This window comes from Mirounga angustirostris, unplaced genomic scaffold (assembly GCF_029215605.1).
Source record: "Mirounga angustirostris isolate CCGP_5_RB_7025 unplaced genomic scaffold, mMirAng1.0.hap1 SCAF_7, whole genome shotgun sequence".
Classification (NCBI taxonomy): domain Eukaryota; kingdom Metazoa; phylum Chordata; class Mammalia; order Carnivora; family Phocidae; genus Mirounga; species Mirounga angustirostris.
Genome location: NW_026991715.1, coordinates 112,304,285 through 112,320,883, shown reverse-complemented (window position 1 = coordinate 112,320,883; position 16,599 = coordinate 112,304,285). Strand labels below are relative to the sequence as shown.

General features: G+C 55.2%; 1 protein-coding gene across 2 annotated transcripts in view; it reads left to right on the top strand.

Annotated features, from left to right (window-relative positions):
- The first annotated feature begins 2,096 nt into the window (after nucleotides 1-2,096).
- The window catches only part of SYNPO (synaptopodin), a 36,601-nt gene continuing 22,098 nt past the window's right edge, over nucleotides 2,097-16,599 (top strand). The window contains exon 1 of one of the 2 annotated variants that reach the window (XM_064596655.1): nucleotides 2,097-2,505. In XM_064596655.1, coding sequence (XP_064452725.1) covers nucleotides 2,112-2,505 — 394 coding nt within the window. In that variant the 5' untranslated portion in view covers nucleotides 2,097-2,111. Of the gene's footprint in view, nucleotides 2,506-8,190; nucleotides 8,375-16,599 lie in introns of those variants that run through there. The other variant, XM_045902666.3, reaches the window with a different exon arrangement.

The following is a 16,599-nucleotide window of genomic DNA, read 5'->3' as shown; positions in this document are numbered from 1 at the left end:
GGCAGAAGGTTGGCTTCTTTGTGCTCATTTCACTGCCACAGAGGCTGCCGTAACAGGTGCCTGTTATCTTTCTGATTCTGACGCTTGTTTGCCTTTCCCTGGTTGGCGCTGATTTGCCCCAGGGCCTGGTAATGCACTTATCTTTCCCCTTGCCTACCACACTCTCCTGGCACAGCTCCCCAGAGGCCGAGGCCTTGGCCCAGCCTGCTGGGGTGGGGGGTGGGGGGGCCTGACCCCACCTGGAGGGCGGAGGAGTGACCTCCAGGTCAAGGACCACAGCAGGCAAGGTCAGTGTAAGCCCTGAGGTCACTAGTGTCCCCAGACTTTCATCACATCTCAGGATTCTCCACTATTCATGGCCAGCCAGTGTGTGTGTGTGTGTGTGTGTGTTTCTTGGGGGGGTGGTTCTTCTCTCCCCATTTCCCAATAGGATGAGATTCAGAGAGTGCATACTTGCCAGAGTTATATAGCTAAGCGGTGGTGGAATCTGTTAACCAAGATCTATAAATCCCAGGGTTTCCTCCCAGTGTACATAACCACTGGCCCTGTTTTAAGCTCTAGCTGTCCATCCTGGGGCATCTTGTCTACCTCCGCCCTGTGCCTCCACAAATGATTTTCAAGCCTTTGTCTCCAGCCTGGAGCTCTCCCCTGCTTTCCAGGCCCCTACGTGGAGCTGACCACACTCATCTCCCTTGGAAGCCAAATCAAACTCATCTCCCTGCTCCTCTGGATACCTGCTCCTTCCCAGGTACTCCTGATCTCTATTAACAAAATCACCCTGTCACCAGAGCGACAAACCTGCAGCCTAGACTCCTCCCTCTTCCTCCACACCCACTCTCCATCTGCCTCCCAGCCCAGCCAGTTCTCCCGCCCAAGTTCCTCTCCCACGCATCCCCTCCCCGCATCCCGCATACCCTATGAGAAGCCTCCTCATCCCCTCTCTCCGAAATCATCAACTTTGTTAACATTTATAAATAATCATACTGTTATTATTATGGTTCTTGTTATCATTCACAGCTCCCCCCACCGGATTTTAAGGCTTCATGAAGCCAGAGTACCGTATCTTCTTTATCCCCATTGTATTCCCACTAGCTTGTACGGTGTCTGCCATCAACAGAAGCTCAAGACATTTTTGTGTAATAAAAGAATAGCCAACATGTATTAAATTATATCTCAGAAACCATACTGAGTCCTCGGCACGCATTTTCTCACTTAATTCTCCACGCAACACTACATTGGAAATATTAGAGTTCCTATTTCACAGATGGGAAAGCTGAGGTTCAGAGAGGCCATGTGACTTGCTGCCAGCTCCACAGGTGGCAGGGCTCGGGGTCTAGCTCAAAGCCTGGGCACAAAAGCACACTGCCGCCTCCGTCCCCCTTGGGGCACAGCCCCCTCAGGGGGTCCCTGGCCCCAGCCTTGCATCCTCCGCCCCATCGTTCCTGTGATGCCTATGGTGTATGTACCTTTGCAGGCGTGTGAGGGAATTCTTTCTAGGCGGTTAAGTATTTTTAAATAACTAGATACTTATTTAATGTGTATTAGGAGGGAAACGACTTAGCACAACATACTTGTGGTTTTCCCGCAATTATTGCTTAAGATAAGTCTGAAGTAATAGAAGTAAGTTATTTAAAGTTGATTTATGGAAAAATATTAAGCAAATAAGGTGTCAGGTGGCATAAGGATATGGTGAAAATTTGGGATGTTGAATGACTGAAGTTTGGGACTTTTCCATGGGTGTGTGAGACCTGTACCCCAAGCCCCAGCCAGTTCTCAGGGCCCCCTCAAGGTGGGCAGGTCTCAGACATTCAGCCCAGAACACCCAGCAGACTGTCTCATGTTGCTCTTTCTTTTCTCCCTGGGCAGGTAGATCATCTTGAAGGAGGGCCTCACAGACCAGACACAGGTTGAGAGGAAGGTTTGGGGGCCTACCACCCCACCCAGTCCAGGAGGGCCCCACGGTTGGACCTTGCCCCAGCTCTGGGACTTGGCTGAGGAAGACAAAGCTGCAGAGAGCCAGAGAGGAGACCCCAAGAGGAGCAAAGACCGGTGTTCACACAGGTAGCTGGCCTGGCCCCAGCTTCTCTGCCTCACTAAGGAGAGGCAGCATCATGCTGGGTCCCCACCTCCCACCTCCACCCCGTGGACTCAGCGAAGACAGGCCTACCCCCTGCACCTTCCGGATCCCTGATGGGAGCTACAGGTGTCTGGCCTTGGAGGCTGAGGAGAGCAGCAGCGAGGAGGGCCTCCAGGGAGAGGCAGGGCTCGTGAACTTGGAGGAGGACAGGAATGGGGACAACTCGGCTTGCAGAGCCACCCAAGGAGCACCAGAGCTGCCCAATGCCCTGGGCATCCAGCCACCCAGCTGCTTCAGGGAAGCACGACGGGGGCCCCAGCATGTTAACAGGGCCAGCCAGGACTGGGACGTGGTGAAGGCTCAGCAGGTGGTGACAGCCCGCTCCAGCTCCAGGCCCAGCCCTGGGTCCAGGGTTGCCCAGAAACCAGGTAAGCTCACACCCCTTTCCTCCTGGACTGCCAGAGCCCACCGGACACCCCACAGGTCTCCCAACCATACTTTCCCATGATACGTAACAGTGCCTCACTGTCCCACGGCCACGCCCCAATTAACAGCTGTGGGGAGACAGGCGGGGGGCTGGGAGTTTCATGCAGACCCAGCTGTGCAGCATCTATGCCCACTCTTTTCTCTGCCAAAGGGGGCACATGACAAGTCCGCGAGAGAAAGCCCTGTGAGCATGCTCGGCTAAACGGAGGTCCATCTCTCCCTCTTGTCATTCGTGGCAACAAATGGCCTTGGATTCCAGGCAATGATGGGGCAGGACGGCCTCACTGAACATACTGTACCCCGGCTGCTCGAGGGTGCTGGGGACACAGCACTTGGCAGAGCAGATGAGCTTGCTGCCCTCGTGGAGTTCTCGAGGTATAGGCTAAAGCCTCGGATCCAATCTGACCTCCTGATTTTGCAGGTGGAAAAACTGAGGCCCAGAGTGAGCAAGAGACTGCTCCAGGTCTCTCGGCCTGTTGGTGGCTGAGCTGGGCCACATTCCTCCCCCAGGCCCCCGTTTCCCATCTATTAGAGACGACAGAGGCAGGATCTATGTCACCTGGGCTGCAGCGAGGACCCAAGGACAGTGTATAAGGAAGAGTTCAGGGTGCACTGCCTGGAAGGAAGGAAGGAAGGATGGAAGGGAGGGAGTCAGGGAGGGAGGAAGGAAGGAAGGATGGAAGGGAGGGAGTCAGGGAGGGAGGGGGTAAAGAAGGAAGACGGGGAGGAAGGAAAGGAGGGAGAGAGATCATTTCCCCACAGGCTCAGGAGACAGCAGAGCAGGGCAGGACAGGGAAACCCACACTGGATCACCTTCATTGCCTGGGCCCATGGAAGCGCTGAAGTGGGTCCAGACGGGGAGGACGTGAGCCCAGCCATGCTTACTGAGGCAGGAGCCGCAGCCAGCAGATGCTGGGAGCACAGGGCACGTGGGCCACACAGGCCTGGGAGGGCTAATGCGTCAGGAAACTGGAGGAACACCTCGTTTCTCTGCAGGCAAGGCTGCTGCCCTGGCTGACATCCCACCGGCCGTCCCGCCCACTCTCCTTTCTGAAATAATTCTCGCCAGGCTCTGATCCCCCTCCATGGCCAGCATTGCCCGCCCCCCCCCCCCCCGCCCCACTCCCCCACGCTTGGGTCACACAGGGAGCTGGACGGGATCTCCAGCAGATGCCTTCGATGCATCAAGGGCAAGAAGAAGGAGGACCCAGGAGGGCCCAGCAGCCTTGAACTTGGAGATGGGCCCTCATACCAGAGTTAGCCCAAACTCAGGTCCCCAAGAGCCTGCAAGCCCCAGGACCTGCTCCCTTCCCTCTCACAGACCCTGGCTGAGGGTCAGGAGCCATGGTGCTGGTTCTGGACCTGATACCAACCGGCCAAACCCCAGCAAACTGCTTTCCCTTGGGGAATTTCAGTTTCCTCATTCGTGAAAATGAAATTAAAATAGGAGCCCTCTCTACCTCACAGAGCTATCGTGAGGTTGCAATGCTCTTAGATTGGGTTAGTGTTTTGGAAATTTTAGAGTGATCACATGATGGACATTAATAATAATTAAAATGATCATCACCAACTCAACAGTATGAAAGCTATTATTTAAGTAAGTCCTTATGTGCCCAGCCCACTGTGCTAAGAGCTTTACCTATATCGTTTCACTTAACCTCATAGCAATCTCCATGAGGGACATACTACGATTATCTCCATTACACGGATGCGAAGATTGAGGCTCAAAGAACATAGGTGACTTGTCTAAGACTCCTGACTCGTAAGCTGCTATGCCATGATTCAACCATGGTTTTTTGAATACAGGACTTTGTTCTTAGCCACCACTGTATTCTGGAGTTACAAGGGGACAGTGTCGTCTGTGACCTCCTGAAGTGGAAGAGACCATGAGTGAAGGCAGGAGAGGGGCCACCTTTAATGAATCCTGTTGGTCCTTACACAGAGCTAGGTCATTTTGTGGTATCCCATTCTCGTCCATATCACTATATGGACTTCCAAGGCAGATATTAATCTCCCCATTTTATAGGTGACACAGCAGAGGCTCAGACACCTAAGTCCCTTGCCCAAAGTCACATTGTCAGTGTGGGAGCTGAGACTATGATCAGTCTTTCTTCCTCACAGTCCGGCTCATTTCTTCCTTTAATGTCCAGCCAAATGGCCTCCAGTTCTGGCCTGAACATTTCTAAGGATGGAGGGGGCAGGAGTGACCTTAGGACGAATGTCTCAGGGAAGTCTTCTTGGAGGTGGAGGCAGGAAGGAAGCTGGGTCTTGCAGGAGAGTTGAAATCCAGGTGGTCTTGGGTCAGAGCCCACTCTGGTCTTTCTGCTCCCTCAGGAAAGGGAGCGGCCAGAGTCCCTTCTCTCTGCCTGGAGATCTGGAGGTAAGAGGCCTGTGGAGCTGCCAGGTTATTAGTGGATTAGGGCTTCCTTTTAAAGCTTCCTCCTAGTACTGCCAAAGGATTATAAGCATCTTCAGACAATTACCCCCGTCCTTCTGCAATTATACCGCCTCTCTTGAGTGCCCCCGGCAGTTTTAAGGATGGGTCATGGCATCTTCTGCCTTGGGCACCCACCATCTGGGGTGGGTGGGCACTGGTGCCATTTCTCTAAAGCCTGAGTACCAGCTGAGCAGGGCAAAGTGTCATCCTCGGCAGAGAGATGAGGTGAGCAGTGGCCGGCAGCTCAAGCTTCCTGCCATCAGGAGAGAACATATATGGGCAGGAAAGTGTCGGGCAGGGCTCATGATTGGGACTCCGCCAGCAATAGCTGGTCCACAACTCACCAAGAGAGCCCGGAGCTACTGCCACTGTCCTCACCACAAGGTCTCAGCTGCGCATAACCAGCAGGGCCGGTCGAGATTATTGTGGCGATAATCTTGTGGAGACTCCGAAGCCCAGAGATGGCAAGCAGCTTGTCCAAGGTCACACAGCCCGTTGGTACAAAGCTCGAGCTGGAACCCAGGGCTTTTGCCCCCCAGTACAGCTGCCACACGCTGTCCTGTTTTGTATGGGTTACTTCATTTCGTCCTCTGAACAACCCTATGAAGTTCATACTTTCCTTACCTCTGCTTCACAGATGAGGAAACTAAGGCACAATGAGTTTAAGTGACTTGTCACAGTCTTAGGCCCGTGGGTGGAGGAGCCGAGGTTTGAACCCCAGGAGGTCTGGGCTCATGCTTTCAACCACCTTCTGTGCTGCCTTGTCTCTATGGAAACAAGGCAGCAGGCTGTGTTCTTCCACCCACCTAGGGCTGGAAAAAGGTTGTTCAAGCTCTGGAGGATGGTGGAGGATTCTGCCAAGCCATATTTCACCCCCTCCCGTACACTTAGGGAGACCTGGGACCCACTACTGATCCAGCCCCTCCTGCATCTGTGGCTTGGGGAGAGCTACCTTCCCTCCTCCCCAGGCCATTTGCTACCGGGGGCCTTTCCAACTCTAATGAACACGCTCTGAGCCTCTAAGGTGGGGATGAGGGTGTGAATCTGGCTTGTCAGATGCACCCTGCCCCTGGCCGTGTCTATAACGTTGAGGCAGAGGAACCCCTGGCCACTGTAGGAGCTGACAGTGGTCACTGGACCAAAGACAAGATGCCTGCTCTTTAGGCCTGTGGGAGAAGGTAGACAGAGCAGGAGGCTGGGCGGGATACCATCCACGCCCCCTCTCACTTCCACAGGGACCAGCATAGGAGGGCAATGGTGTGGGAGCAAGACACACAGGCTCACACGTGCCTCACACATGCACTCATGCACGGTCACACCCCCCCAAAGGGGTGATATATGCACATGGTATCTCCACACCATGTTCTTACGCAAATACGCACATGGATATAATCACACATCCGCACACACGTGCACACATATGCATGCCCTCAGATACCTACATATCCATGCATGGGGCATACAGCAGTACACCCTTCCACACACACACACACACACACACACACCCCTCACTCGGGCGTGCCTACCTTTCACATGTGGACACATGTATCAGATTTGCACACAGAGCTACAGTCCCACCTGGAAACATCCAAGCACACATATTCCCTTCCTTACATACAGGTTAAAAGCATGTTCTTTTCTCCATTTTCTTTTGCTCACATACCTACACTTTAAAATCTCTCCTGCACGCACACATTCTCTCCTACAGGCATATCCACTCTTGCACACCCTCTGTCACACACCTACGTATAGACGGAACCACTTTCTGTCCTCCTTCCTCTTCCCCATCTCTTTCTCTTTCATACCCACCCACACAGTAATTCTAGCTTCTCTCCTCCCTCCCTCTCTCTCTCTCACCCACACAGTTTGTTTCCTGGTTCCCCACAGGCTGGGCTATAGCCACTTTTCTAGCACATGTACTCATCAGGCAGGCAGTAGCTTACCTGGTGCCAATCCCCAGGACCCCCTCCATGTGTCCCACCTCCACTTGTGACAGCCCCAGCGCAAGATCCGCACAGGGCCAGAGGGATTCTCTGCAGACCCTGAGGCCCACCAGAGGGATGGGAGCAGCCAGGGAGGGTTTGCCCCCCCCCCACCTGACCTCCTGCATGCTGAGCCCACCCGCTGGGGACAGGGTATGTCCCAAGCACAGGCCACCTGCAGCTCTGGGTTTCACAGGTCCTCTGCTGGGGTGGGCTCACATCAGCACACTTCTAGCTTCCTCTAGCAGAAATCTAAACACAGAACCTTGATATGAAAGACAAATGAAAGTGGAACCACCCTTCACCCTGGTTGAAGGGGTGGGGTACTTGGAACCCAGGGAAACTTTGGTGAAAACCCAGGCCAACGCTTTTCCAAGTGTAGTTTTTTTTTTCAAAACTGGTGGGAGTGTGAAGGGTGCTTGTTATCAGTACTGTTTCCAAGCCCACTGGCTCCTCACCACTGGGAGGGTGTGCTAGAATGTGGGCGTCTCGACCGGTACCAGCATCCGCACTTGACTCTGAGGCACACTGACCACTGCCATGGGGCTCTGCTAGCCCAATCTGAATGGCATTTAGTTCAATGAAAAGATGGGGAACTGAGACCCAGGAGCCGCACAGCCTCCCTGCCCTGGCTGCTCCTGACCCACCCGTTAAGCCCGGGGATGGCCCCAGGCCAGCGGGGAGGTGGCAAGCTTCCTCGGTCCCCATCTGTCTGAGTCCTGTCAAGGTAGACAGTTATGCTAGTCACCAGGGCTGAGAAGGGGGAGGGAAGATGGGCCTGAGGGGTACTGCATCTGGGTCAGAAAGGAAAGGGGCTGGGGAGGTGGGGATGGTATCAGTTCTGGGGACAGAATCACAAAGACACATTTAAGACAGGGGTGGTTGGTGGGAATTGAGAAAAAAGATGGGGAGACAGGAAGAACTGGGTGAAATGAAAGCAGAGGATTTTAGGGACTGACCTGGAGATACAAAAAAGGAGGAGGAAACAGAGAGGCACAACGAGGTAGCAGAGTGCGGCACAAGGGAAGAAAGCGGGAGAACAGGGGGACCGCCGGGATCCCTGGGCCGAGCCCGCAGGGAAGGGAGTCGCCCCACGGGGGTGGGGGGGGGAGCTGGGCGGGGCGGCGGGCGGGGCGGCGCTAGGGCCCCGGGGAGCGGGCGGCAGGAGCGCGGCTGGCCCTCTCGCCCGCCCAGCCCTCCCGGCTCCCGGCTCCGGGTCCCCGAGCAGCCCGCTAGGAGGTGGTGGCGGCGGCGGCGGCGGCGACGCGGAGGGGGCGCCCGGGGCGGAGCGGGGACGGCGGGGGTCTCGGGGCGGGGCGCACTGACCGACGCGGCCAGGTGCACAGAGGCGGCGGCGCCGGTGAGCTCGGGGACCGCGCGCGGCGGCAGGAGGTGAGTGAGGGGCGCTGGCGGGGCAGGGGTGCCGGCGCCCGGCGAGCCTCGCCCCTTCCCACCTGTGCTGTTCCCCGCGCCGCCCAGGTGGAGGTGGTACATCTGGGCTCCGGTCCCCGCGCACAGGGTGACCTTGGCCGAGTCGCTGCTACACGGTGGACCTCAGTTTCCCCATCTGTACGGTGGCGGGGGGGGGGGCGGGGGGAAGTGCTGGGGAAAGCTGGAATCTCTCGAGCAGCCCCGGAGCGGGAGGACGCCACGACGCGGGGAAGCTACTTCCCGGGGCTGCGCGGGGGGCCCGGCGCTCGAGCCCCAACCCGCGAGCGCCTCGGGGGGCCGGCGCAGCCCGGGCTGACGGGTGGGCACCCGCCGGAGGGCTCTGCGGGCCGCTAGCCGGCTCCGGGAAAGGCGGGCCGGGCTCGCGCCGGGGTGACCAACATGGGCGCCCGTGGGGTGGCAGAACGGCGTGTGCTGGCCTCGCGTCCCCCTTGCCGCGGGCGGGGCGGCGGCGCCGGGCTCTGGCGGGGCGGGCGACGCATGCGGGACGCGGCACCTTCCGACCGCGGGGAGCACGGGCCGAGCCCCCTGGGCAGATCGAGGCCCTTCCTGAGCGCCTAGGGGCAGAGGAGGAACTGTCCTAAGGGCTCTACAGCAGAGTCGCACAACACCCTGACCGCTACCCCGTTTGCAAGGTGAGAGCCATGGAGGTGAAGTGAGGGGAGGGTGGGGCTCCTTCCGAAGCCCTACACTGCGGAATCAGGGGCTCTAAGCAACCCCTGACAAGACCTCTCTGAGGACTCTGGGGCAAGGGTCTCCCTTTCTCCCTACCGCCACCCCCAAGTTATGGGCTTACTCTGGATTGGGACAGGGACCCCCGAGTTCCTGGTCTCGGTTGTCTACAAGGAACAAGAGTGAGCAGGGAAGCACCAGACACCCCACTCCCCACCCTATCCTGAGTGACAAGTGACACTGGAATAAACCAACTTGCTGTGTGATCTGGACGCAAGCCCTGTCCTTGCTGGCTTCCAGTGACAGAGTGGGCAGAGGACCCCCGAGGGGCAACTGCATTGGAGACAGCAGGGACTGGGTGGGTAAAGGGGGCAGTCTGAGGGTGCCCCGCCCCTGTCATGATGCAAGGCCTAGGATGAGAGCAGATGCTGATCAGAGGGACTAGGGTATGCTGGGGTAAGAGACTGGAAGTCTTGCTGGTGCCCACCAGCCTGTCACCAACCCCATGCCTGCCCCCCCCATCCTGTGCTGGGGGGCAGAGCCACAAACAAACCTCGGTATTACCTCAGGCAGTGGGATGGGGCTCCTTGAGGGAGTTGAAAATACCCTTTGGAGTGGGGTCCCCTCCTTCTGTCTCTATGTGAGATCTTGGTTTGGCTCTTCCTCCTCTCTGGTCCTCAATTTCCCCATCTGTACAACAAGGGGAATGGACTAGAATCACTGTAGTTTGATATTCAGAGAACTTCCGAAAGGCAAGGTTTTTGCTGCCGTGCTGCCCCAGCTCCCACTTTTTTCAGGGTGGCCCCCACTTTGCAAGCTGTGGGCTAGCTCCCCCCATCTCCCAAGCTAGCACCTAAATTAAGCTGTGGTTGGAATCAGCACTTATGGTTAAAAATAAGACCTTTAACCCCTTCCCTCTCTTATTGGCTGTTGCCCTTCCCCTAAGGTGAAAAAAAGGACAAAACCCTGTGGCATTCAGGTGCCCACTCCCTAGCTGATCCCCAGCTTCTTCAGTCAGCATTTTATCTACTCTCCCCATTCTAGAGTCAGGGAGACTGAGGCTGGGGAGGGGATGAGCTCTGCCCCGGGTAGTTCTGTGAGTAGAAGGCAGCAGAGCCCCCCCTCCTTAGGACAGAGCAGCTCCTTGATAAGGGAGGGGGCCCAGTGACAGAGGACCATCTGGAGAGATGGGAGAAGCACAGGAGGAACAGTCTCTATGTGTCCTTTTCCCCCTATCTCCATGGTTGACACATGTCACCCTGAGCCTAGGAGTCCCTCCACCTGCCGCGCTGCTGTCCCATGGGCCTGGCCTGGGAGGCACCTTTTCCTTCAGGGCAGCTCCCAGGCTTCCAGACATGAGCTCATCAGAGCTGCTGATGCCAGGAAGGGAGGGACCGAGGCCGGGAAGCAGGCAGGGCTGCCCAGCTCGGGGCACTGCAGGCCCCCAGGGAAGTGGAAAGGTGCCTCCATTGTGGAGGATTTGTAGGCTCTGGCCCTCACTGTTGTGTGGAGGCAGGGACAAGCTTGGCCAGCAGAGGGTCAACGGGGGTGGGGATGAGGATGGCCAAGTGCCCTCGGCTGCAGGGCAGGGACCTGGGTGTTAAGCTGATCTCTGCTGCTTGCTTGCTCTGTGACCTTGGGTGAAACCCTTGCTCTTTATGGACCTCAGTGTCCCTGGCTAGCTACAGGATGAGGTGGGTCCTTAGGCACTAGGGTTACAGTAATGAACAAGAGAGATGGATCCCTGTCCTCAAGGAGCTTGCATTTTGATTGGAGAAATAGACAAGAAAAAGGAGGGCAGAGAAAAACACAAAATATTTTCAGATAGAATATATATATATGCCATGCTGCTAAGATGGAGAACAATTTGGAGGGGATACTTTGTGTTGGTGGTTAAGGAAGGCCTCTCTTACTCCATTGGAGTGGAGACCTGAATATTATTTGGAAGAGTGGTCATGGCTGGCTTCATGGAGGAGGCATGTCCAGGACCTGGGTCTAGAAGAATGAGAGGGATTTGGTTGGGAGGAAGGGTATTTCAGAGGACAATAAATGGTTTAAACTAGGAGCTGGGGTGGGAGTACGGTTGGGGGCGGCCATTGGCTATAGATTATGAAAATGCCTTCATCCCCCATGGCTTCAGGCTGCAGACCCAAAGGAGCCCCAGGCCTGTGATCTGGTCAGAGGAGTGGCTGGGCTTTGCTGAGTTAGGCCTGCGTGTATGTGTGTGAGCTCATAGTCCTTTGTGAACTGTCCCTGGACACTGGGGCTCAGTCTCTACCTAGTGTGGCCAGAGGAGGAATCAGTGTGGGGACAGCCTCCAGGGCCTGTAATTCCAGAGGCTTACAAAAGCCCTCTCTCTCCAGAATGAAATCTTTACCAACTGGCCACTGCCTGAAATTCCACCATCCTAGCTTCATCTTTTCCACTTGGTGAGGCAGGATAGTATAGGTCTGTGGCAACCCTCTACTCCCCCGCTCAGCCTCCCAGGCCCACTGCAGGTGAAGCAAAGTTCAGTCTACTCCTGTGTGACCAGCTTCCTGCGTGGCTAACCCGCAGATTCTGTGGCTGGACCCCTGGGTCCTCCTGGCTAGCTGGGAGATCTGAAGCATATTATATAACCTCTCTGGGCTTGCGTTTCCTCATCTATAAATAGAAATAATAATAAACCCTATCTTTACTGTTGTTTTGAAGTTAAATGATGATAAATGCTAAAAGAGATAACTCTTACTTCTTAAATAGTATTGTCGTGTTTTGATCTGTTAAAATAGCAAGGCTTTGAGGAGATGGACCCTAGCTCAAGACTCACATCTTGAGCTTTTTGATGTTTGGCCAGGAACAGGTTTTGATGGCGGGAGGATGGGCACAGCGCAGTGGGAAAGGGCCTGGACTGCACTTCAGGAACAAATACTTGAACCTCTAGTCTTAGCTAACTGGCTGGTGGTCTGGGACAAATCATTTGTTTCCTCTGGGGCTCAGGCTTCGGTTCTGAGCTGCGATGAAATGGGGTAGGAAGGATGTGAGAGGATCATGGAAGTGAAAGATCTCAGCAGACACTAAAAACTTGGGGCCAGCTAGGAAAGGGCAGGCTAGATGAGCCCCACAGACAAGAGAGTAGGCTGACCTGAGACTCACACATCTAATCTTCTGGAATAAAATCTCTTGGAGACTAAGAGTGTTCGAGAGATAAAAACCAAAGTTCTTGAAAAAAAGTTAATATTTATGGTTACTTACTATGTGCCAAGGGTATCCTAAGTTCTTTACATGTCAACAACTCCATGAAGTAAGTGCTGTTATTATCAACATTTTACAGATGGGAAACTTCGGCACAGAGAGGTTAAGTGAGCTTCCCAAGGTCACACAGCTGGTAAGTGGCTAGATTCAAACCCAGGCAGTTTGGCTCCAGAGCCTGTGAGCTTAACTTCTGCACAATCTCTTCTACTTTAGATGGTGTGCCAGAAGCTCAGAGAGGCCAGGCCACCTGCTTAAGAACACACAGCATTCCTCTTTGATCTTCTTCACCTCTATCCCTCAGGTCTTGGAAAGAGGAACCTGAGGTCTGGAGTCTGCGGTTCTGAGGTTGGCCCCTGAGCCAGCTCAGCCTTTTTTCTCCCTACCCCCCTCCTCCCCTGGGAGTAGGTCAGGGAGGATCAAGCGTACCCTGGGAGGGCTGTGGGCACGGAGGCTCTGCCAGGGCCTGGCGAGTGGTATCATTAGTGTCATAGAGCTTGAGCGGATCCCAAGAGCTTGAGTTGTAATGAACTCCTATGGAGTCTGGCATGCCTCCCCTCACTGTACAGATGGGGGAAACTGAGGTCAGAGGGTCCAGGGACCAGCCCAAGTTCACACAGGTAGGAGGTGCTCTTTCTCCCCAGCCCTCCTGCCCTGCCTTATGGGATGCTTAGTACTTGTGGGCTCCGTGAGGCAATGGGACTTGGGGACACTCCCCCTGATCCCCAAGGTGGCCCTGGTCTCAGCCAGGACATGATTCCTGATACGGGGCCCTTTGGGAGGGTACATGGAGTTGGGGGGAGGGCGCTGACAAAAAATAGACTGTCACGCGCATGGGGAACAAGTATGCCACCACCCAGCGGGCTCCAGTTGGCTCCCCCAGGCCCGGCTGCCCGGCCCCACTCAGGGCTCCCGCTGGGGGCTCCGCCCACCCACCCTGGCACTGGGCCTGAGGCTGAATGCTCTCCCTCCTCCACCCCTGCCCAGCCGCCAGGCAGATGGCGCTCTCACTGAGCCTGGGTGGGCCCGAAGCTCAGCCGTAGGTTTAAGCTGTGCCCGTGGGAGCTGGTGTCAGCACACGCTGGCTGTGTGATCTTGAGTGAGGCTCTTTCCCTCTCTGGGCCTCAAACACACCAGAGTAATGCTACCGCTGAAAGCTCTTGACCGCTTCCAAAGTCTTTGCCAGATTCCATGGCTCCTTTTAACCCAGCGGCCCGCGCTGGAGACCCACCTCAGAGCGCGATGTGCCCTGCGAAGCCCACTCAGCTGGAGGGTAGCGGAGCAGAGGACTGGACCCAGAGAATCTTGCAAACCCCGGTCCCGTACAACTTCTTCAGGGTGAGCAGGGCCAGAAACCACGGAGGTAGGAGGCTTTGCAGTACTGATGTGAGCCGTGTTTTTATCCATTTATTCCTTCATTCAGTCGACAAAGGTTTACTGAGCCCCAGCCATGGCCTACGCACAGAGGCAGGGACAGAACAGAGGAATGACAGCCAAGGTCCCTGCCCTTCAGGGCTGCTTACTGTCGTCAGTCAGTGCAGACTGACGCTTAGAAAAATATGATGGAATTACAGATCTAATGAGAGTTTAGAGGAGAGGCAGAGGAATGTGACCTCCGAGGGCAGGCAGCCCTCCCTGAGACCCAGAAACAGACCTGAAGGGTGAGAAGTGTGGTCAGAAAGGGACAACCCAGGGGGTAAGGAAGAAAGCATTCTAGGCTTTCTAAGCAGCAGCCGATGCCAAGGCCCTGGGGTTAGGAGGTGCTTGGGCCCTGTCTGAGCGCTTGAAGGAGGGCCAGCAAGGCTGGAGGGTAGGGCGGTGAGGCACCGTGGTGGGGGAGGGGGGGCTGCAGCGGGGAAACACGGGCAGTGGGGCTGGTCACGCAAGGCCTGGAGCCTGCGAAGGGGTTTGAGATCCATCCTGGGAAGGAGGAGTGGCTCCCAGGGCTGGTCTGGGAGGCAGTCTTGCCTTCCTCTCTTCTTTCCCTTGGATCTGCACCCTGATAGAGCTGCCACGGGGTCCTTCCGCACTCCCCCAGCCTCCTTACCCAACGTCTGGATCTTTGTTTGCAGTTTAATGGCCACTTGATGCACCCCACCTTCCAGGAGGTTCTGGTGGTCCATCAGGCCTCAAATGCAGGCTGGTGAGGGCATGTTCTTAGCTACTCACTCGGTTGAGTGCCTCTGTTCAGGATAGTCCTTACTTCCTTTTATTCCTGTGAGAGCCTGTGGACCCAAGGAGGTTTGGCCTGTGGCTGAATGAAGGCCTGCCCCAGGACTGCCTACCACTGCCTGTCACTGTCACCTGTCCCCTCCCCACACCAAGCAGCACCATTCAACTCCAAAGCCCCTTAGGGCCAAACCCTAGGAGGAGTCGGGGGGCCTGTATTCTGAGCCCAGGTCCGCTGTGTGCTCTTGGGCACATCCCTTCTCCTCTCTGGGCCTCAGCCTCTCCATCTGTCTTGTAGGGAAATACTCTAGTTTTCTGTGCTCAGTGTCTGGCCCATGCATACACTATCAGTATCCCCTGGAAGCTTCTTAGAAAGGCAGACTCTCAGGCCTCACCCTCAGCCTCCTGCATCTGAATCTGCATTTTAACAACATCCCCGAACAATGACATTACGTGTACGTTAGAGTTGGAGAGGCCCTGTTCTAGGTCGGCCACTTTTAAACTTAAACATTTTTTTTAAATTAAAAGCTATAGAAGCTTCCTCTCTCTCTGAAGTTTTACATACGAAACGCATAAGAGGGGAACCACCCACTCTATATTTATTCATCGCATGAATAGGGAGAGGGAGGAGTGTGGAGGGGTGGTTGAGGCCTGGGCGTATTAGGATGGGCATCGGAAGGGAGGAGGAAAAGATAACAGGAAGAGGGTGGGGGTGGTGCCGCATCTTCTCAGCCTTCTTCCTTTTCCCTGGAGAGCTCCTGGCAGGTGCCTCGAAAAGCATTTTCAGCTCTGACATCCAGGGTCCTTTGTCTCACGGGTTTGGAAAGATGGCCTTGGAGGGAAGGCACTTGACCGTCCGCAGCCTAGCAACCTCGTTCCCTGCTTGTTCCCATCTTGGTGTCCTGTTCTCTTCCCTGTGGAATTCCTGCAAGGGTAGCCAGGGCTATTCTCAGCGCGACAGAAGAGTGAGGAGAGAACATGCTGGTGCATTATTTATGGCTCTGAGTCAACAGGATTACACTCAAAGCTCCAAGAGCACCACCTTCCCTGGATGGCCGTCATTGTCACTGCCTTGGCAGATGGGGGGGGGGGGGCACTTCCCATTCCCCATAACCCATCCCTTCTGGCCCTGACCATTCCTGCTCAGAGCCTCCAGCCTCCAAGCTGGGAAATGGGTCATGAAATAGAATGGTACGCTAGGACTAGGACAGAGTTGCTTTGGAGATATCATTTCATTTCTGCGTTCATTCAGCACGTATTTATTGAGCACGTATTACACGCAGTAGGTGTGGGTACACAGGTGAATGAGACAGAATCCCTGCCTTCCAGAATCTCCCACTTGAGCCTGTGAGTTCATGGTGCTGTGTCCTCGCAGGAGCATCCATGCCAGGCCTGATGCTGGGTGCTTTGCACATCTGAGACCTAGTCCTCACAATCACCCTGCAGAGTAGGGATCACCCTTTACAAAGCGGGGAGCTGGGCATAGCATTTATAAGACGCGCTCAAGGTAGTGATCTGCTCAGCTGGCGTTTGAATCCAGGTTGACTGGAACAAAGGATCACTTTGGATCAAATGGTAGCATGAAATGTTAGGAATTTGGGGAGCCCCTGCACTGCCCAGTGAGAGGGATATTATGGCTAGCAGGAACTTAACTGCGGTTGTCCTGTTCTCAGTGAACCCTGAGTTACTGGAGAAGTCATGTGTGTCCAGAGTTTTTGTAAGCCTACAGGGGAAGGACAGGTACTCTGTGGGCCAGAAGTCAGAGCCATTGGGGGTGAGGTGACAAGGCCCCGGGGTGGCACCTCCCATGAAGCTGAGCCGAGGTCTCTGGCTGCATCCTGGGAGATCCTGGCCAGGCTCCTTGGTCTCTCTCTGCTTCGGTTGTTTAGTCAGTAATCTAGTGTAGCAACCCCTGCCCTGCTTCTCTCTCTGATGGATGTGAAGGTGCTGGTAAGACTATAAAAGCATGCATACCAAGGGATGGCTCACTACGTAAATAAATATATTTTCTTAAGTGTATTTTTTGTTAACATTATGGGGTCTTACTATGTACCACACTATGTTCCAGCATTTTCCCATACGTTAATTCACTTATAAAC